General features: G+C 44.7%; 1 protein-coding gene across 2 annotated transcripts in view; it reads left to right on the top strand.

Annotated features, from left to right (window-relative positions):
- LOC139405678 (oxysterol binding protein-like 3b) overlaps positions 1–22,348 on the top strand; it is a 127,890-nt gene that overhangs the window by 28,323 nt on the left and 77,219 nt on the right. For both annotated transcript variants that reach the window (XM_071148097.1, XM_071148096.1), the window contains exon 2: positions 19,782–20,007. In XM_071148097.1, the coding sequence (XP_071004198.1) occupies positions 19,912–20,007 (96 nt within the window). In that variant the 5' untranslated portion in view covers positions 19,782–19,911. The remainder of the gene's footprint in view (positions 1–19,781; positions 20,008–22,348) is intronic.

Below are 22,348 nucleotides of genomic sequence, written 5' to 3'. Positions count from 1 at the left end.
GTGATGATAGCTAATGGGATATCCAGTGTGTCCCAACGATAGACAACAACAAATCCGGACCTCTTGTGATCAGTTTTACTGGCTAGAATCACAACGGGAGTCCCGTCATAAAAGCAAGAAGTCTAAATCATTCTGTCTGCTGGAGACGAGTGGTGTGTGTCCCACATGACATCCTATTCAGACACCCTTTTCACCCTATTCGGACCATAGGGCTCTAGTCAAACGTATTGCACTATATAGGGAATAGGGTGTCATTCGGGACAAACCCTATGCATGGGGTTCATTCTGTCTACCATATACAGGCTGTGTGTTGAAAATGTACTCTGAAGATAAGCTTACATGTTTTCCCCAGGGATCGTCTTCCAGCAGCCCGCCGGCCAGGTTGCTAATGGAAACGTTTCACGTCAACATGACATGGCTGTCGATAGACAGTGGACCCACAGGATGACAGGGATATGTGTCTCATCTTGTCCCGACCCACAGGATGACAGGGATATGTGTCTCATCTTGTCCCGACCCACAGGATGACAGGGATTATGTGTCTCATCTTGTCCCGACCCACAGGATGACAGGATATGTGTCTCATCTTGTCCCGACCCACAGGATGACAGGGATTATGTGTCTCATCTTGTCCCGACCCACAGGATGACAGGGATTATGTGTCTCATCTTGTCCCGACCCACAGGATGACAGGGATATGTGTCTCATCTTGTCCCGACCCACAGGATGACAGGGATATGTGTCTCATCTTGTCCCGACCCACAGGATGACAGGATATGTGTCTCATCTTGTCCCGACCCACAGGATGACAGGGATTATGTGTCTCATCTTGTCCCGACCCACAGGATGACAGGGATATGTGTCTCATCTTGTCCCGACCCACAGGATGACAGGGATATGTGTCTCATCTTGTCCCGACCCACAGGATGACAGGGATATGTGTCTCATCTTGTCCCGACCCACAGGATGACAGGGATATGTGTCTCATCTTGTCCCGACTCACAGGATGACAGGGATTATGTGTCTCATCTTGTCCCGACCCACAGGATGACAGGGATATGTGTCTCATCTTGTCCCGACCCACTGGATGACAGGAATATGTGTCTCATCTTGTCCCGACCCACAGGATGACAGGAATATGTGTCTCATCTTGTCCCGACCCACAGGATGACAGGGATATGTGTCTCATCTTGTCCCGACCCACAGGATGACAGGGATATGTGTCTCATCTTGTCCCGACCCACAGGATGACAGGGATATGTGTCTCATCTTGTCCCGACCCACAGGATGACAGGATCTGTGTCTCATCTTGTCCCTACTGCGTACTTTGTTCACTGCGTGATCGTTTAGCTATGATTCACAGGTTTAGTCATTTATCAGACACTCTTATCCAGAGTGACTTACAGGACCAATTAGGGTTGAGAGATTTTACATCTCGTTGGCTCGAGGATTCGAACCAGCAACCTTTCTGTTACTGGCCCAACTCTCTAACTGCTAGGCTACCTGTCCCCGGATGGATGGGTGGTTCCTTGGGAGAGGTGTAATTGCATTGACCATATGGGGTCGTACATTGTGAAGTCAAACGCATGCAGACTCCTATCAAAGAAATGCTATTTGGGTTCTATAACAATCTGGGCTGTTAAGTTGCATCCTGGTAGTACAGTACACTACCTTTGACCATATGGGTTGACAACCTTTGACCTGCCGAGGATGCTATATGCTCAGTTCCAGTTCTGGTCCATCCCCCTCTCTGTGGTGTAGATAATACAGTGACTTCATCATGGCCTTGATCCTATAGTTCTGGTACCAGACCAGTCACAGCCTTGATCCTATAGCTCTGGTACCAGACCAGTCACAGCCTTGATCCTATAGCTCTGGTACCAGACCAGTCACAGCCTTGATCCTATAGCTCTGGTACCAGACCAGTCACAGCCTTGATCCTATAGCTCTGGTACCAGACCAGTCACAGCCTTGATCCTATAGCTCTGGTACCAGACCAGTCACAGCCTTGATCCTATAGCTCTGGTACCAGACCAGTCACAGCCTTGTATCCTCCTCCCCCTCCTCCTCCCCCTCCTCCTCCTCTATATCTGTGTCTTGTATCCCTCTTCCTCCTCCTCCTCCTCCTCCTCCTCCTCCTCCTCTATAGCTGTATCTTGTATCCCTCTTCCTCCTCCTCCTCCTCCTCCTCCTCCTCCTCTATATCTGTGTCTTGTATCCCTCTTCCTCCTCCTCCTCCTCCTCCTCCTCCTCTATATCTGTGTCTTGTATCCCTCTTCCTCCTCTTCCTCCTCCTCCTCTATAGCTGTATCTTGTATCTCTCCTCCTCCTCCTCCTCCTCCTCCTCCTCCTCCTCCTCTATATCTGTGTATTGTATCCCTCTTCCTCTTCCTCCTCCTCCTCCTCCTCCTCCTCTATATCTGTGTATTGTATCCCTCTTCCTCCTCCTCCTCCTCCTCCTCTATATATGTGTCTTGTATCCCTCTTCCTCCTCCTCCTCCTCCTCCTCTATATATGTGTCTTGTATCCCTCTTCCTCTTCCTCCTCCTCCTCCTCCTCTATATCTGTGTCTTGTATCCCTCCTCCTCCTCCTCCTCCTCTATATCTGTGTATTGTATCCCTCTTCCTCCTCCTCCTCCTCCTCTATATCTGTGTCTTGTATCCCTCTTCCTCCTCCTCCTCCTCTATATCTGTGTCTTGTATCCCTCTTCCTCTTCCTCCTCTTCCTCCTCCTCCTCCTCCTCTATATATGTGTCTTGTATCCCTCTTCCTCCTCCTCCTCCTCCTCCTCCTCCTCCTCCTCCTCCTCCTCCTCCTCCTCCTCCTCCTCTATATCTGTGTCTTCTATCCCTCTTACTCCTCCTCCTCCTCCTCCTCGATATCTGTGTCTTGTATCCCTCCTCCTCCTCCTCCTCCTCCTCTATATCTGTGTATTGTATCCCTCTTCCTCCTCCTCCTCCTCCTCCTCGATATCTGTGTCTTGTATCCCTCCTCCTCCTCCTCCTCCTCCTCCTCCTCCTCTATATCTGTGTATTGTATCCCTCTTCCTCCTCCTCCTCCTCCTTTATATCTGTGTCTTGTATCCCTCTTCCTCCTCCTCCTCCTCCTCCTCCTCCTCCTCCTCTATATCTGTGTCTTGTATCCCTCCTCCTCCTCCTCCTCCTCTATATCTGTGTATTGTATCCCTCTTCCTCCTCCTCCTTTATATCTGTGTCTTGTATCCCTCTTCCTCCTCCTCCTCCTCCTCCTCCTCCTCTATATCTGTGTATTGTATCCCTCCTCCTCCTCCTCCTCCTCTATATCTGTGTATTGTATCCCTCTTCCTCCTCCTCCTCCTCTTCCTCCTCCTCCTCTATATATGTGTCTTGTATCCCTCTTCCTCCTCCTCCTCCACCTCCTCCTCCTCCTCCTCTATATCTGTGTATTGTATTCCTCCTCCTCCTCCTCCTCCTCCTCCTCCTCCTCCTCATCTATATCTGTGTCTTGTATCCCTCTTCCTCCTCCTCCTCCTCCTCCTCCTCCTCCTCCTCCTCCTCCTCCTCCTCCTCCTCCTCTATATCTGTATCTTGTATCCCTCCTCCTCCTCCTCCTCCTCCTCCTCCTCCTCCTCCTCCTCTATATCTGTATCTTGTATCCCTCCTCCTCCTCCTCCTCCTCCTCCTCCTCCTCCTCCTCCTCTATATCTGTATCTTGTATCCCTCCTCCTCCTCATCCTCCTCCTCCTCCTCCTCCACCTCCACCTCCTCCTCCTCCTCCTCCTCCTCCTCCTCCTCCTCCTCTATATCTGTGTATTGTATCCCTCTTCCTCCTCCTCCTCTATAGTTGTATCTTGTATCCCTCCTCCCCTATAGCTTTGTTAGTAGACAGATGAGCTGTCAGAGATAAGAATTGTGTCCCAAATAGTACCCTACTCCTTATAAAGTGCTCTACTTCTGACCAGAGCCCTATGGGCACTGTATAGGGAATAGGGTGCCATTTGGGATGTTACCAAGGTGGCTGGTTACCAGGACAAACGTGTCTGTCAGGCTTGGTGAATGCTGCAGCCTGCCAGCCACCCACGTTGCTGTTTTTAATTGTCCTCACATCTTACAAGACCAAATAATAAAGGACTCAGGCTAGTTGGCCTCTTTCAATTCAATTCCATTCATTTTGACAATACCATTTCATCAAGGCTTACTACATGTAGTCCTGCAGGACCGTTTCACACTTTGTGTAAAGCACAACATCTCCTTGAGTTACTTTTTCACCCAGTGGAGAATTATCCCTGGATTCTGGTGATTTTAAACTCATTTAAAGAGCCCTGGTCAAAAGTAGTGCACTATGTAGGGAAGAGGGTGCCATTTGGGACACAAGTGTTGGAATGTCTGCTCCAGTGTCAGTCTGTAGTGGATAGAAAACTCCTTTCTCTCTCAGACAGTCAGTAAAATGATGGTGTTTAAATAATGCAGTCAACATTACGATGATGGTGTTTAAATAATGCAGTCAACTTTACGATGAGGGTGTTTAAATAATGCAGTCAACATTAGGACACAATAACTCTCTGAGAAGTTATACAGCACCAGGCAAAAGTTTGGACACCTACTCATTCAAGGGTTTTTCTTTATTTTGACTATTTTCTCCATTGTAAAATAATAGTGGGTTACTCCATAATAGTGGGTTACTCCATTGTAAAATAATAGTGAAGAACTCAGAACTATGAAATAACATGTAGTAACCCAAAAAGTGGGTGAGCCTCTCTCCTGTGAGCCTCTCTCCTGTGGTCCTCTCTCCTGTGGTCCTCTCTCCTGTGGTCCACTCTCCTGTGAGCCTCTCTCCTGTGAGCCTCTCTCCTGTGGTCCTCTCTCCTGTGGTCCTCTCTCCTGTGGTCCTCTCTCCTGTGAGCCTCTCTCCTGTGAGCCTCTCTCCTGTGGTCCTCTCTCCTGTGAGCCTCTCTCCTGTGGTCCTCTCTCCTGTGGTCCTCTCTCCTGTGAGCCTCTCTCCTGTGGTCCTCTCTCTTGTGGTCCTCTCTCCTGTGAGCCTCTCTCCTGTGGTCTTCTCTCCTGTGAGCCTCTCTCCTGTGAGCCTCTCTCCTGTGGTCCTCTCTCCTGTGGTCCTCTCTCCTGTGATCCAAGAACAACAACACATCCGCCACACTGACCAACACGGGGGCCACTTAGGGGTGTGTGCTCAGTCCTCTCCTGTACTGTGCTCGTCATGGCGCAACACCATCATGAAGTTTGGTGATGACACGACAGTGGTAGGACTGACTAGTGACGACGATGAGGCAGCCAATAGGGAGGAGGTTAGACACCTGTGGTGCCAGGACAGCAACCTCTCCCTAAACTTCAGCAAGACAAAGGAGCTGATCGTGGATGACAGGAAACGGAGGGGTGAGCATGCCCCCATCCACATCGATGGGGCTGTAGTGGAGCGGGTCGAGAGCTTCAAGTTCCTCTGTGTCCACGTCACTAAGGAATTAACATGGTCCACACACACTCACACAGTTGTGAAGAGTGCAAGACAACGCCTCTTCCCCCTCAGGAGGCTGAAAATAATTGGCATCGGCCTTCAGATCCTCAAAAGGTTCTGCATCAGCGCTCGACACCCGCGAGGCACTACAGAGGTTGGTGAGCATGGCCCTGTACATCACTGGGACCCAGCTCCCTGCCAACCATGGCCTCTATACCAGGCGGTGTCAGACGAAGACCCCAAAAATGGTTAAAGACTCCAGCCACAGACGGTTCTCTCGGTTTTTGTTTTCTCATGATTTGGTTGGGTCTAATCGTGCTGCTGTCCTGGGGCTCTGTGGGGTGTGTTTGTGTTTGTGAACAGAGCCCCAGGACCAGCTTGCTTAGGGGACTCTTCTCCAGGTTCATCTCTCTGTAGGGGATGGCTTTGTTATGGAAGGTTTGGGAATCGCTTATGGTATGTTGAAATGTATGTTCCTTTTGATGGCATAGAATGCCCTTCTTGCCTTGTCTCTCAGATCGTTCACAGCTTTGTGGAAGTTACCTGTGGCGCTGATGTTTAGGCCAAGGTATGTATAGTGTTTTGTGTGCTCTAGGGCAACAGTGTCTAGATGGAATTTGTATTTGTGGTCCTGGCGACTGGACCTTTTTTGGAACACCATTATTTTGGTCTTACTGAGATTTACTGTCAGGGCCCAGGTCTGTAGGCCCTCCTTGGTTGGTGACAGAAGCACCAGATCATCAGCAAACAGTAGACATTTGACTTCGGATTCTAGTAGGGTGAGGCCGGGTGCTGCAGACTTTTCTAGTGCCCGCGCCAATTTGTTGATGTATATGTTGAAGAGGTTGGGGCTTAAGCTGCATCCCTGTCTCACCCCACGACCCTGTGTGAAGAAATGTGTGTGTTTTTTGCCCATTTTAACCGCACACTTGTTGTTTGTGTACATGGATTTTATAATGTCATATGTTTTACCCCCAACACCACTTTCCATCAATTTGTATAGCAGACCTTCATGCCAAATTAAGTCGAAGGCTTTTTTTTAAATCAATAAAGCATGAGAAGACTTTGCCTTCGTTTTGGTTTGTTTGGTTGTCAATTAGGGTGTGCAGGGTGAATACATGGTCTGTTGTACGGTAATTTGGTAAAAAGCCAATTTGAGATTTGCTCAGTACATTGTTTTCATTGAGGAAATGTACGAGTCTGCTGTTAATGATAATGCAGAGGATTTTCCCAAGGTTACTGTTGATGCATATTCCACGGTAGTTATTGGTGTCAAATTTGTCTCCACTTTTGTGGATTGGGGTGATCAGTCCTATTGGGGAAGATGCCAGAGCTAAGGATGATGTTAAAGAGTTTTAGTATAGCCAATTTGAATTTGTTGTCTGTATATTTGATCATTTCATTGAGGATACCATCAACACCACAGGCCTTTTTGGGTTGGAGGGTTTTTATTTTGTCCTGTAACTCGTTCATGGTCATTGGAGAATCCAGTGGGTTCTGGTAGTCTTTAATAGTTGATTCTAAGATTTGTATTTGATCATGTATATGTTTTTGCTCTTTATTCTTTGTTATAGAGCCAAAAAGATTGGAGAAGTGGTTTACCCATACATCTCCATTTTGGATAGATACTTCTTCGTGTTGTTGTTTGTTTAGTGTTTTCCAATTTTCCCAGAAGTGGTTAGAGTCTATGGATTATTCAATTACATTGAGCTGATTTCTGACGTGCTGTTCCTTCTCTCTCTGTCTCTCTCTGTCTCTCTGTCTCTCTCTGTCTCTATGTCTCTCTGTCTCTCTGTCTCTCTCTGTCTCTCTCTGTCTCTCTGTCTCTCTCTGTCTCTCCGTCTCTTTCTGTCTCTCTGTCTGTCTCTCTGTCTCTCTCTCTCTCTTTTCTCTGAAAGTTTTGAGTCCTTTTTGAAAGTGGTTTTACTTGCTGCTTTCATTTTTCATAGTGTCTTCAGAGTGAACATGTAGGGTTTTAGATTCTGTTTTACTCCTGTAACTGTCTACTCATAGTGTCTTCAGAGTGAACATGTAGGGTTTTAGATTCTGTTTTACTCCTGTAACTGTCTACTCATAGTGTCTTCAGAGTGAACATGTAGGCTTTTAGATTCTGTTTTACTCCTTTAACTGTCTACTCATAGTGTCTTCAGAGTGGGAGTATAGTATTTTACATCTCTGTAACTGTCTACTCATAGTGTCTTCAGAGTGGGAGTATAGCATTTTACATCTCTGTAACTGTCTACTCATAGTGTCTTCAGAGTGGGAGTATAGTATTTTACATCTCTGTAACTGTCTACTCATAGTGTCTTCAGAGTGGGAGTATAGTATTTTACATCTCTGTAACTGTCTACTCATAGTGTCTTCAGAGTGGGAGTATAGTATTTTACATCTCTGTAACTGTCTACTCATAGTGTCTTCAGAGTGGGAGTATAGTATTTTACATCTCTGTAACTGTCTACTCATAGTGTCTTCAGAGTGGGAGTATAGTATTTTACATCTCTGTAACTGTCTACTCATAGTGTCTTCAGAGTGGGAGTATAGTATTTTACATCTCTGTAACTGTCTACTCATAGTGTCTTCAGAGTGGGAGTATAGTATTTTACATCTCTGTAACTGTCTACTCATAGTGTCTTCAGAGTGGGAGTATAGTATTTTACATCTCTGTAACTGTCTACTCATAGTGTCTTCAGAGTGGGAGTATAGTATTTTACATCTCTGTAACTGTCTACTCATAGTGTCTTCAGAGTGGGAGTATAGTATTTTACATCTCTGTAACTGTCTACTCATAGTGTCTTCAGAGTGGGAGTATAGTATTTTACATCTCTGTAACTGTCTACTCATAATGTCTTCAGAGTGGGAGTATAGTATTTTACATCTCTGTAACTGTCTACTCATAGTGTCTTCAGAGTGGGAGTATAGTATTTTACATCTCTGTAACTGTCTACTCATAGTGTCTTCAGAGTGGGAGTATAGTATTTTACATCTCTGTAACTGTCTACTCATAGTGTCTTCAGAGTGGGAGTATAGTATTTTACATCTCTGTAACTGTCTACTCATAGTGTCTTCAGAGTGGGAGTATAGTATTTTACATCTCTGTAACTGTCTACTCATAGTGTCTTCAGAGTGGGAGTATAGTATTTTACATCTCTGTAACTGTCTACTCATAGTGTCTTCAGAGTGGGAGTATAGTATTTTACATCTCTGTAACTGTCTACTCATAGTGTCTTCAGAGTGGGAGTATAGTATTTTACATCTCTGTAACTGTCTACTCATAATGTCTTCAGAGTGGGAGTATAGTATTTTACATCTCTGTAACTGTCTACTCATAGTGTCTTCAGAGTGGGAGTATAGTATTTACATCTCTGTAACTGTCTACTCATAGTGTCTTCAGAGTGGGAGTATAGTATTTACATCTCTGTAACTGTCTACTCATAGTGTCTTCAGAGTGGGAGTATAGTATTTTACATCTCTGTAACTGTCTACTCATAGTGTCTTCAGAGTGGGAGTATAGTATTTTACATCTCTGTAACTGTCTACTCATAGTGTCTTCAGAGTGGGAGTATAGTATTTTACATCTCTGTAACTGTCTACTCATAGTGTCTTCAGAGTGGGAGTATAGTATTTTACATCTCTGTAACTGTCTACTCATAGTGTCTTCAGAGTGGGAGTATAGTATTTTACATCTCTGTAACTGTCTACTCATAATGTCTTCAGAGTGGGAGTATAGTATTTTACATCTCTGTAACTGTCTACTCATAGTGTCTTCAGAGTGGGAGTATAGTATTTTACATCTCTGTAACTGTCTACTCATAATGTCTTCAGAGTGGGAGTATAGTATTTTACATCTCTGTAACTGTCTACTCATAGTGTCTTCAGAGTGGGAGTATAGTATTTTACATCTCTGTAACTGTCTACTCATAGTGTCTTCAGAGTGGGAGTATAGTATTTTACATCTCTGTAACTGTCTACTCATAGTGTCTTCAGAGTGGGAGTATAGTATTTTACATCTCTGTAACTGTTGCACGTAATAGCAGAGCAGCAGCTGCCTTCAGCGCTTAAGTCCTGTCATTTTTGTAAACACCACTATTTCCCAGGAATGCTGTTGTGTGGGGGTTCTTCTCTGAGACGTGTGTCTCTGTGAGTCATAGGCTGGGTGTTGCCTACTACAAAACAGGCTATTTTCTATTTAGTGCACTACTATTTACTTAACATGTGGAACAGGCTATTTTTATGGGTGGAAATAAACCATTAATCTGTAAGACTTTGGCCCCAGTCTTCTCTCTCTCTTCCATCACAGACTTAGTTCCCTTCACTGCTCTAAGTCTGGTTTGGCCCCAGTCTTCTCTCTCTCTCTCTCTCTCTCTCTCTCTCTCTCTCTCTCTTCCATCACAAACTTAGTCCCCTTCACTGCTCTAAGTCAGCAGTGGATGTAATAATTTAATAATATAGATTTCTCCATTTATTTTGCAACGCTCGCGCGCTGTAGTCAGCCTGTTAGTGTGTGTGTGTCGCTAGACATCTCCCTCCATAGAGCTGCTAATCCGACATCTCATTAAAGCTCGCTGGCTGATTTCACATGAATCCCCCATTGGCACCCTGTTCTCTATGGTCCCAGAAGTAGTGCACTAGGAAGGGAATATGGTGCCATTTGGGATGCATACATCATGTGCACTTTATTTGCTGTGATATCCACCATATTTCTATCTGTGGCGTGTGATTGGTCAGACACCACGCTAGCTACATACTTGGAGGAGAAGCCGGGGCCTTATTCACAACTTCTTTTAAATCTCAATGACCTGAACCCAAATTATTACTCCTACTCTGAGACGCTTTGTGAATACCCAGGTCTTGTGGAATGACTTTGATGAGAAACAGTGTAAATACAGGCCCAGATCTTGTGGAATGACTTTGATGAGAAACAGTGTAAATACAGGCCCAGGTCTTGTGGAATGACGTTGATGAGAAACAGTGTAAATACAGGCCCAGATCTTGTGGAATGACGTTGATGAGAAACAGTGTAAATACAGGCCCAGGTCTAGTGGAATGACGTTGATGAGAAACAGTGTAAATACAGGCCCAGGTCTAGTGGAATGACGTTGATGAGAAACAGTGTAAATGCAGGCCCAGATCTTGTGGAATGACATTGATGAGAAACAGTGTAAATACAGGCCTAGATCTTGTGGAATGACGTTGATGAGAAACAGTGTAAATACAGGCCCAGATCTTGTGGAATGACTTTGATGAGAAACAGTGTAAATACAGGCCCAGATCTTGTGGAATGACGTTGATTAGGAATGGTGTGCTGGCTGGCTGGTGATACACAGCACACACACATAGTCATTCATGCATTTTCGTTCAAGTGTTTCCTCCTCCTATGCCCCCTATTCCTCCTCTACATTAATATCCTCCTCCTATTCCTCCTTCCTCCTCTACATTAATATCCTCCTCCTATTCCTCCTTCCTCCTCTACATTAATATCCTCCTCCTATGCCTCCTTCCTCCTCTACAATAATATCCTCCTCCTATTCCTCCTTCCTCCTCTACAATAATATCCTCCTCCTATTCCTCCTTCCTCCTCTACAATAATATCCTCCTCCTATTCCTCCTCTACAATAATATCCTCCTCCTATTCCTCCTTACTCCTCTACATTAATATCCTCCTCCTATTCCTCCTTACTCCTCTACAATAATATCCTCCTCCTATTCCTCCTCTACAATAATATCCTCCTCCTATTCCTCCTCTACAATAATATCCTCCTCCTATTCCTCCTTACTCCTCTACATTAATATCCTCCTCCTATGCCTCCTTCCTCCTCTACAATAATATCCTCCTCCTATTCCTCCTTCCTCCTCTACAATAATATCCTCCTCCTATTCCTCCTTCCTCCTCTACAATAATATCCTCCTCCTATTCCTCCTCTACATTAATATCCTCCTATTCCTCCTTACTCCTTTACAATAATATCCTCCTCCTATTCCTCCTTCCTCCTCTACAATAATATCCTCCTCCTATTCCTCCTTACTCCTCTACAATAATATCCTCCTCCTATTCCTCCTCTACAATAATATCCTCCTCCTATTCCTCCTTCCTCCTCTACATTAATATCCTCCTCCTATTCCTCCTTACTCCTTTACAATAATATCCTCCTCCTATTCCTCCTTCCTCCTCTACAATAATATCCTCCTCCTACTCCTCCTATTCCCCCTTCCTCCTCTACAATAATATCCTCCTCCTATGCCCCCTATTCCTCCTCTACAATAATATCCTCCTCCTATTCCTCCTTACTCCTCTACAATAATATCCTCCTCCTATTCCTCCTTCCTCCTCTACATTAATACCCTCCTCCTATTCCTCCTTCCTCCTCTACAATAATATTCTCCTCCTACTCCTCCTTCCTCCTTTACAATAATATCCTCCTCCTATTCCTCCTTCCTCCTCTACATTAATATCCTCCTACTACTCCTCCTATTCCGCCTTCCTCCTCTACATTAATATTCTCCTCCTATTCCTCCTCTACATTAATATCCTCCTCCTATTCCTCCTTCCTCCTCTACATTAATATCCTCCTCCTATTCATCTTTCCTCCTCTACAATAATATCCTCCTCCTACTCCTCCTATTCCTCCTTCCTCCTCTACAATACTATCCTCCTCCTACTCTTCCTATTCCTCCTTCCTCCTCTACATTAATATTCTCCTCCTATTCCTCCTCTACATTAATATCCTCCTCCTATTCCTCCTTCCTCCTTTACAATACAATCCTCCTCCTATTCCTCCTTCCCCCTCTACAATAATATCCTCCTCCTATGCCTCCTTCCTCCTCTACATTAATATCCTCCTCCTATTCCTCCGTCCTCCTCTACATTAATATCCTCCTCCTATTCCTCCTTCCTCCTCTACATGAATATCCTCCTCCTATTCCTCTTTCCTCCTCTACATTAATATCCTCCTCCTACTCCTCCTATTCCTCCTTCCTCCTCTACAATAATATCCTCCTCCTACTCCTCCTATTCCTCCTTCCTCCTCTACATTAATATTCTCCTCCTATTCCTCCTCTACATTAATATCCTCCTCCTATTCCTCCTTCCTCCTTTACAATAAAATCCTCCTCCTATTCCTCCTTCCCCCTCTACAATAATATCCTCCTCCTATGCCTCCTTCCTCCTCTACAATAATATCCTCCTCCTATTCCTCCGTCCTCCTCTACATTAATATCCTCCTCCTATTCCTCTTTCCTCCTTTACAATAAAATCCTCCTCCTATTCCTCCTTCCCCCTCTACAATAATATCCTCCTCCTATGCCTCCTTCCTCCTCTACAATAATATCCTCCTCCTATTCCTCCTTCCTCCTCTACAATAATATCCTCCTTCTATTTCTCCTTCCTCCTCTACATTAATATCCTCCTCCTATTCCTCTTTCCTCCTTTACAATAATATCCTCCTCCTATTCCTCCTTCCTCCTCTACATTAATATCCTCCTCCTATTCCTCCTTCCTCCTCTACAATAATATCCTCCTCCTATTCCTCCTTCCTCCTCTACATTAATATCCTCCTCCTATTCCTCTTTCCTCCTTTACAATAATATCCTCCTCCCATTCCTCCTTCCTCCTCTACATTAATATCCTCCTCCTATTCCTCCTTCCTCCTCTACAATAATATCCTCCTCCTATTCCTCCTTCCTCCTCTACAATAATATCCTCCTCCTATTCCTCCTTCCTCCTCTACAATAATATCCTCCTCCTATTCCTCCTTCCTCCTCTACAATAATATCCTCCTTCTATTTCTCCTTAATCTCCTATTTCAGATGGAGGCTTTTCTATTGATCAGGGAAGAGCTGTACATGATCCATCTGTGGCTGGGCTGGGGGCTGGGCTGTGTGTGTGTGTGTGTGTGTGTGTGTGTGTGTGTGTGTGTGTGTGTGTGTGTGTGTGTGTGTGTGTGTGTGTGTGTGTGTGTGTGTGTGTGTGTGTGGCTGTGTGTGTGTGGTTGTGTGTGTGACAGTGTGTCGTTGTGATGATGATAAACAACCTGGGGGAACTAGGTTGTGTGTCTGTGCATGTGCTCTTGAATGTGTGATCTCACTTGGTCACAGAGACGGTGTGAGAGTACTCCCTGGGTTTACTGGAATATTCTCCATACGTTAGTCACCTTCCCCACGCGCTGTTTGGCCAGGCATTGTGTGGTTATTTATGGGCGCAAGTAGGAACTCTATGATGACAGAGAGATGCTTTCAAAGGAACGTATGTGTGTGTGTGTGTGTGTGTGTGTATGTGTGTGTGTGTGTGTGTGTGTGTGTGTGTGTGTGTGTGTGTGTGTGTGTGTGTGGGCGTATGGCTGGAAATCCCTATGACACAGCTATTCAATAACAGGGTTTGAGACCTGAAGCCTTCCACCTATTAATTTGACTTTAATAGGCACTTCAGACATAGTCATTTTATTTGATAAGGGGTTGAGTTTGGGTCAGAAACACTGATTTTCTCATAAAATATAGGACCTCTTGTAACTGCGTCATTGCCTTTCATTTTAATAAGATATTATCTTAAGATAAGATATTCATTGCCTCAGTAGTCTCTTCCGTCAGGTTCTAGCGCAGGGCTCTATAAAGCTGTTCCTGTAGAGTTACCCTCCTGTAGGTTTTCACTCCAACCCTGTTCCTGTAGAGTTACCCTCCTGTAGGTTTTCACTCCAACCCTGTTCCTGGAGAGTTACCCTCCTGTAGGTTTTCACTCCAACCCTGTTCCTGGAGAGTTACCCTCCTGTAGGTTTTATCTCCAACCCTGTTCCTGGAGAACTACCCTCCTGTAGGTTTTAACTCCAACCCTGTTCCTGGAGAGATACCTTCCTGTATGTTTTAACTCCAACCCTGTTCCTGGAGAGATACCTTCCTGTATGTTTTAACTCCAATCCTGTTCCTGGAGAGATACCTTCCTGTAGGTTTTAACTCCAACCCTGTTCCTGGAGAGATACCCTCCTGTAGGTTTCCACTATGGGATACAAATTTGTATTAGAGCAATAAGGTGTGCAGGTAACTGCCAAAATAAACACTTGAGTAAATGAGAGATACATGTATATAGACACCAGGTGTGGTTGCTGAGTTAATTAAGCAATTCACATCCCATCATGCTTAGGGTCATGTATAAAAATGCCCAGTTGCCCATTATTTTGGCAACTATGGCTAGAAGAAGAGTTCTCAGTGACTTTGAAAGAGGGGTCTCAAATGAGCATAGAGGGTTTAAAAAGATTTTGTGTGTGTGTGTGTGTGTGTGTGTGTGTGTGTGTGTGTGTGTGTGCGTGTGCGTGTGCGTGTGTGTGTGTGTGTGTGATGGGAGAGTGGAGATGGATCCTGGGTTTGACTACAGGACAGGGACAGGCAGGGGGTGTCAGGTGACCATCAGGCCCACTCTCTGTGAAACCCCAGAGACTGTAGCCTACTAGACATGATGCAGTGGAGGAGGAAGCTGGGTAATGTGATTAACCTTGGTGTGTAGCAGAGTAGCAGCCCTACAGACTGCATGACTGATGGGAGACTAGGCTCGACTTGACTAGACTGGATTGAACTGGACTGGCTGGACTAGTATGGGCTGAGCAGGGCTGAACTGTGCTGAACTGGGCTAGACTGGACTGGGCTGGGCTGGTATGAGGCTTGGGCTGGTATGAGGCTGGGGCTGGTCGAAGATGCTGTATACCACAGAATTATAACCTTTTATATAGCCTATATTACATATAATACAGTATACGGTATATATCTCTATGGTAACATCACACTCACCTAGTTACACACCTGTCACACACACACGCTGTTACTTGGTGAGACACACGTGGTTTGTGTTCCAAATGGTACCCTATTCCCTACATAGTGCACCACTCTTGACTAGGATCCCATAGGGCTCAGTTCAAAAGTAGTGCACTAATCTATATAGGGAATAGGGTGCCATTTGGGATGCAAACCTTGGCCCCCGGCTGTATAGAGATCCTGACTGGCTGACTCCAGGGGATTTAGTGGTTAACATGGCATGTGATTCAGTGGAAATGAACCATTCTTCATACTATCCCATCCCAGACAGACAGGCAGACCTACAGACAGCATACTAAGACAAAATAATAATATATACGTACATTTGAAGTCGGAAGTTTTTCAAAGTTTACATACACTTAGGTTGGAATCATTAAAACTTGTTTTTCAAAGTTTACATACACTGAGGTTGGAATCATTAAAACTCGTTTTTCAAAGTTTACATACACTTAGGTTGGAATCATTAAAACTCGTTTTTCAAAGTTTACATACACTTAGGTTGGAATCATTAAAACTCGTTTTTCAAAGTTTACATACACTTAGGTTGGAATCATTAAAACTCGTTTTTCAAAGTTTACATACACTTAGGTTGGAATCATTAAAACTTGTTTTTCAAAGTTTACATACACTGAGGTTGGAATCATTAAAACTAGTTTTTCAAACACTCAAACAAACTATAGTTTTGGCAAGTCAGTTAGGACATCTACTTTGTGCAAGACACAAGTAATTTTTCCAAGAATTGTTTACAGACAGATTATTTCACTTATAATTCACTGTATGACAATTCCAGTGGGTCAGAAGTTTACATACACTAGGTTGACTGTGCCTTTAAACAGCTTGGAAAATTCCAGAAAATGATGTCATAGCTTTAGAAGCTTCTGATAGGCTAATTGACATCATGTGAGTCAATTGGAGGTGTACCTGGGGATGTATTTCAAGGCCTACCTTCAAACTCAGTGCCTCTTTGCTTGACATTATGGAAAAATCTAAAGAAATCAGCCAAGACCTCAGGAAAAATTTAAGACCTTCACAAGTCTGGTTCATCCTTGGGAGCAATTTCCAAATGCCTGAAGGTACCACGTTCGTCTGTACAAACAATAGTACGCAGGTATAAACACCATGGGACCAGGCAGCCGTCATACCGCTCAGGAAGGAGATGCGTTCTGTCTCCTAGAGATGAACGTACTTTGGTGCGAAAAGTGCAAATCAATCCCAGAACAACAGCAAAGGACCTTGTGAAGATGCTGTAGGAAACAGGTACAAAAGTATCTATATCCACAGTAAAACGAGTCCTATATCGACATAATCTGCATGGAAGAAGCCACTGCTCCAAAACCACCATAAAAAAGCCAGACTACGGTTTGCAACTGCACATGGGGACAAAGATTGTACTTTTTGTGGAAATGTCCTCTGGTCTGATGAAACAAAAATAGAACTGTTTGGCCATAATGACCATACTTATGTTTGTTTGGAAGAAAAAGGGGGAGGCCTGCAAGCCGAAGAACACCATCCCAACTGTGAAGCACTGTTGTGGCAGCATCATGTTGTGGGGGTGCTTTGCTGCAGGAGGGACTGGTGCACTTCACAAAATAGACGGCATCATGAGGAGGGAAATTATGTGGATATATTGAAGCAACATCTCAAGACATCAGTCAGAAAGTTAAAGCTTGGTCGCAAATGGGTCTTCCAAATGGACAATTACCCCAAGCATACTTCCAAAGTTGTGGCAAAATGGCTTAAGGACAACAAAGTCAAGGTATTGGAGTGGCCATCACAAAGCCCTGACCTCAATCCTATAGAAAATTTGTGGGCAGAACTGAAAAAGCGTGTGCGAGCAAGGAGGCCTAAAAACCTGACTCAGTTACACCAGCTCTGTCAGGAGGAATGGGCCAAAATTCACCCAACTTATTGTGGGAAGCTTGTGGAAGGCTACATGAAATGTTTGACCCAAGTTAAACAATTTAAAGGCAATGCTACCAAATACTAATTGAGTGTACAGTATGTAAACTTCTGACCCACTGGGAATATGATGAAAGAAATAAAAGCTGAAATAATCATTCTCTCTACTATTATTTCACATTCTTAAAATAAAGTAGTGATTCTAACTGACCTAAGACAGGGAATTTTTACTAGGATTAAATATCTGGAATTGTGAAAAACTGAGTTTAAATGTATTTGGCTAAGGTGTATGTAAACTTCAGACTTCAAATGTCTACCGTACCAGTCAAAAGTTTGGAACACCTACTCATTCCAGGGTTTTTCTTTATTTTGACTATTTTCTACATTTTAGAATAATAGTGAAGACATCTATACTGAAATAACACATATGGAATCATGTAGTAACCAAAAAAAGTGTTAAACAAAAACAAATATATTTTAGATTTGAGATTCTTCAAATTAGTCACCCTTTGCCTTGATGACAGCTTTGCACACTCTTGGCATTCTCTCAACCAGTTTCATGAGGTAGTCACCTGGAATGCATTTCAATTAACAGGTGTGCCTTGTTAAAAGTTCATTTTTGGAATTTCTGTCCTTAATGCGTTTGAGCCAATCAGTTGTGTTGTGACAAGGTAGGGGTGGTATACAGAAGATAGCCCTATTTGGTAAAGTCCAAGTCCATATTTTGGCAAGGACAACTCAAATAAGCAGAAGAGTCCATCAGTCTATCATCACTTCAAGATATGAAGGTCAGTCAAGAAAATGTCAAGAACTTTGAAAGTTTCTTCAAGTGCAGTCGCAAAAACCATCAAGTGCAATGATGAAACGGGCTCTAATGAGGACCGCCACATGAAAGGAACACCCAGAGTTACCTCTGCTGCAGAGGATACGTTCATTAGAGTTAACTGCACCTCAAATTGCAGCCCAAATAAATGCTTCACAGAGTTCAAGTAACAGACACACAGGAGACTGAGTAAATCAGGCCTTCATGGTCGAATTGCTGTAAAGAAACTACTTTGGAACTCCAGTGAGATTGATTGGAATTTCCAGGGAGATTGATTGGAACTCCAGTGAGATTGATTGGAACTACAGTGAGATTGATTGGAACTCCAGGGAGATTGATTGGAATTCCACTGAGATTGATTGGAACTCCAGTGAGATTGATTGGAATTCCAGGGAGATTGATTGGAACTCCAGTGAGATTGATTGGAACTCCAGGGAGATTGATTGGAACTCCAGGGAGATTGATTGGAACTCCAGGGAGATTGATTGGAATTCCAGTGAGATTGATTAGAACTCCAGTGAGATTGATTGGAATTCCAGTGAGATTGATTGGAACTCCAGTGAGATTGATTAGAACTCCAGTGAGATTGATTGGAACTCCAGTGAGATTGATTGGAACTCCAGTGAGATTGATTGGAACTCCAGTGAGATTGATTGGAACTCCAGTGAGATTGATTGGAACTCCAGTGAGATTGATTGGAACTTCAGTGAGATTGATTGGAACTTCAGTGAGATTGATTGGAACTCCAGTGAGATTGATTGGAACTCCAGTGAGATTGATTGGCCACACATTCAGTAGCACCTCTGTTCTTTTAGCATCAGTAAAGCATGTTGCATTGATTGCCTGCTGTATGTTGCCTTGTGAACTGACGGTATAATTTACAGTTACCTTAGTTCATCCAGGTTGTTTATCATTCTCACAACACACACACACACACACACACACACACACACACACACACACACACACACACACACACACACACACACACACACACACACACACACACACACACACACACACACACACACTGTGAAGCTCATCTACTGATACACACCAAAGACAGTAGTCTATTTTTCACCTTAGTTGCCAGACAGTGATGTGATATTTATTCACCACTATCCTGTATGATCAAGCGGTAATTATTGCACATTAATATTTGTTTCTATTTTACTTTAATTAAGGGGGCACAAGTGTCTGTTCATCACACTGTATGTACGTTGATGAATGTTGACAGTCCATACTGTTGGACCATGACTCACCAGCACAGTGAATCACAGGCTTTGTCCCAAATGGGCCCCTATTCTCTTTTGACCCTCTGGTCAAACGTAGTGAACCATTTGGAGAATAGGGTTCCATTTGGGACACAGCCACAGCTGAAAGGAAGCACTCTGTCAGAACAACATCTCTCTCGCTCAGAGTGGTTGTGGTTCCCAGTGAGACTAAGGAGCTTCAAAGCTTTTTGGACTTCAGTTCTCCCTTCATCTGATATGTGAACTCTCTCTTCAACAGTGACCTTTTTAAAAACTTTTTTTGCATTTGAATTTGCTATGTATGTACAATAGTTATTAGCTAAATGGTGTCAATTAAATGTTCTTAAAGATCAATAACATCCCTGCCTCTCCCTCTCCAATCCCTCTTCTCTCTCTCTCTCTCTCTCTCTCTCTCTCTCTCTCTCTCTCTCCCTCTCCAATCCCCCTCTCTCTCTCTCTCTCTCTCCCTCTCCAATCCCTCTTCTCTCTCTCTCTCTCTCTCTCTCTCTCTCTCTCTCTCTCTCTCTCTCTCTCTCTCTCTCTCTCTCTCTATCTCTCTCTCTCAGTGACGGGGAAGTTCCAGATGGACAAGGTTGCAGCGCCTCACTGACCCAGAGAAGCCCAAGTCCCAAGGAGAGAGGATCCTCAAGCCCCAGGGAGACGAGCTGCAGGGGCAGGGAGACGGCCTGCAGGGAGATGGGCTCAGAGGAGAGGAGTTCAGCCATGTCTCACAAGATCTCTTCCCCCTCACACAGCAACAGCAGCTCCTCCTCCAAACACGACAGCCGACAGGTAACACCGACCACACACACACACACTCATTAATGTCACAGCTATCTCCAGTCAGGAAGAGAGCATAATGAATGTCTCTGTTTGGAAAATGAGACCCATCGTTTCCAGAGGGCCTTGCCCTCAGCGACGGTTCACCGTTTTAAATATTCAGGACCACAAAAAGACGCTGAAAATACATTGTTAATGCAAACCATTAAAAGGATAACAGTCATACATAAGACTGTACAGTCATAAGTATTTGATGCTTGGCTGCTGCAGGATTCCCACTAACTATGTGTTGTTGTTGTCAGGTGGTCTGTGATGATGAGCCCAGTCACATAGGGCTCTATTCAAGCCGTATCGCTGAAGTTCAGCGTTACAGCGGGATTGAAATGTAAATGTTCTGGTGTTAGCGGACACTGTATTCACGTCTCAATATGAAATGACCTTTACATCTCCGTCACGTGATCTGTAACGCTTCAGGGATCCAGACTGAATAGAGACTACAGTGTAGTAAGCTGTTGAATTACTGTACTACAGACCTCCCTCCCTTAAAGACTTCCCTCCCTCCCTTATAGAGCCCTCCCTCCCTTAAAGACTTCCCTCCCTCCCTAATATAGCCCGCCCTCCCTCCCTTAAATACTTCCCTCTCTCCCTTATAGAGCCCTCCCTCCCTTAAAGACTTCCCTCCCTCCCTTATATAGCCCTCCTCCCTTAAAGATTTCCCTCTCTCCCTTAAAGAGCCCTCCCTCCCTTATAGAGCCCCCCCCCCTTAAAGACTTCCCTCCCTTTAGGTGCCCTTAAAGAGCCCTCCCTCCCTTAAAGAGCCCTCCCTCCCTTAAATACCCCCCTCCCTCCCTTAAAGAGCCCTCCCTCCCAAAGACCTCCTTCTCCCCCTTAAAGACCTCCGTCTTAAAGACCTCGCTCCCCCTTTAAAGACCTCCCTCCCCCTTGAAGACCTCCCTCACTCCCTTAAAGAGCCCTACCTCCCTTAAAGAACTCCCTCCCAAAGACCTCTCTCCCCCCCTTAAAGAACTCCCTCTTAAAGATCTCCCTCCCCCTTTAAAGACCTCCCTACCCCTCCCTGCCTCCCTCCTTTAAAGACCTCGGTCCCTTAAAGACCTCCCTCCCTCCCTTAAAGAGCCCTCCCTCCCTTAAAGACCTCCCTCCCTTAAAGACCTCCCTCCCTCCCTTAAAGACCTCCCTCCCTCCCTTAAAGAGCCCCCCCTTAAAGACCTCCCTCCCTCCCTTAAAGACCTCCCTCCCTCCCTTAAAGAGCCCTCCCTCCCTTAAAGACCTCCCTCCCTTAAAGACCTCCCTCCCTTAAAGAGCCCTCCCTCCCTTAAAGACCTCCCTCCCTTAAAGACCTCCCTCCATCCATTAAAGACCTCCCTCCCTCCCTTAAAGACCTCCCGCCCTCCCTTAAAGAGCCCCCCCCCTTAAAGAGACCTCCCTCCCCTAAAAAACTACTTATGTGGTATCAGTATTTGTCAGAAACGTTTATTCTGCTGTCAGAATTGAACTACTATAGGATCATTTTTGTCATAAAGTCAGTCTCGTCCAAAATGTAGTTTTGTAATTGAGTATGTCACAACGTAAATGAAGGTTGGGTTTATTTCAGTCCTGACCACATGCCCACAGCTGGCAGCACACAAGTACTCAGCAATTCGGAGTGCAGCTGCACGCGACCCGATTGTAATGCTCGTGGTAAATGTGGTTTCACTTTGGATATCCCTATGGAGCTAGTTAGGGACCATCGGTATATTACACAATGTACTGTACATGTGTGTGTGTGTTTGTGTGTGAGTGGTATCTCTCTCAGTGAGGTTAACACATTGACCTGGATATATGATTATAATCTCTAATCTCATCATCTGGCCGTATTATCAAGATCATTACTCTGTCCCTCCCTCCCTCCCACCCCGACCCGTCCGTCCAGCCATCAGCTCTGTGAATATTGTGTAGCGGATTAGATTAGTTATTACAGGAAAGGTGTGTGTGTGTGTGTGTCTCTCTCTCTCTCTCTCTCGCTCTCTCATCTCTCTCTCTCTCTCGCTCTCTCTTCCTCATCTCTCTCTCTCGCTCTCTCATCTCTCTCTCTCTCTTTCTCTCTCTCGCTCTCTCATCTCTCTCTCTCTCTCGCTCATCTCTCTCTCTCTCTTACAGAGGTCACCACCCCCTCCTGACATTCTGACTGGTCTCTGTGGGAAACGGAACAGTCTGTTTATAAAACACTATTGTTTACTGGCTTGTCAGTTTATCCTTGGGCTTTGTCCCAAATGGCATCCTATCTCCTAGTAGTGTACTAGATTGGACCAGATACCTATGGGCCCTGGTGAAAAGTGGTGCATTATATAGGGAA

The sequence above is a fragment of the Oncorhynchus clarkii genome, chromosome 3 (assembly GCF_045791955.1).
Source record: "Oncorhynchus clarkii lewisi isolate Uvic-CL-2024 chromosome 3, UVic_Ocla_1.0, whole genome shotgun sequence".
Classification (NCBI taxonomy): domain Eukaryota; kingdom Metazoa; phylum Chordata; class Actinopteri; order Salmoniformes; family Salmonidae; genus Oncorhynchus; species Oncorhynchus clarkii.
This window is presented reverse-complemented; position numbering and strand designations above follow the sequence as displayed.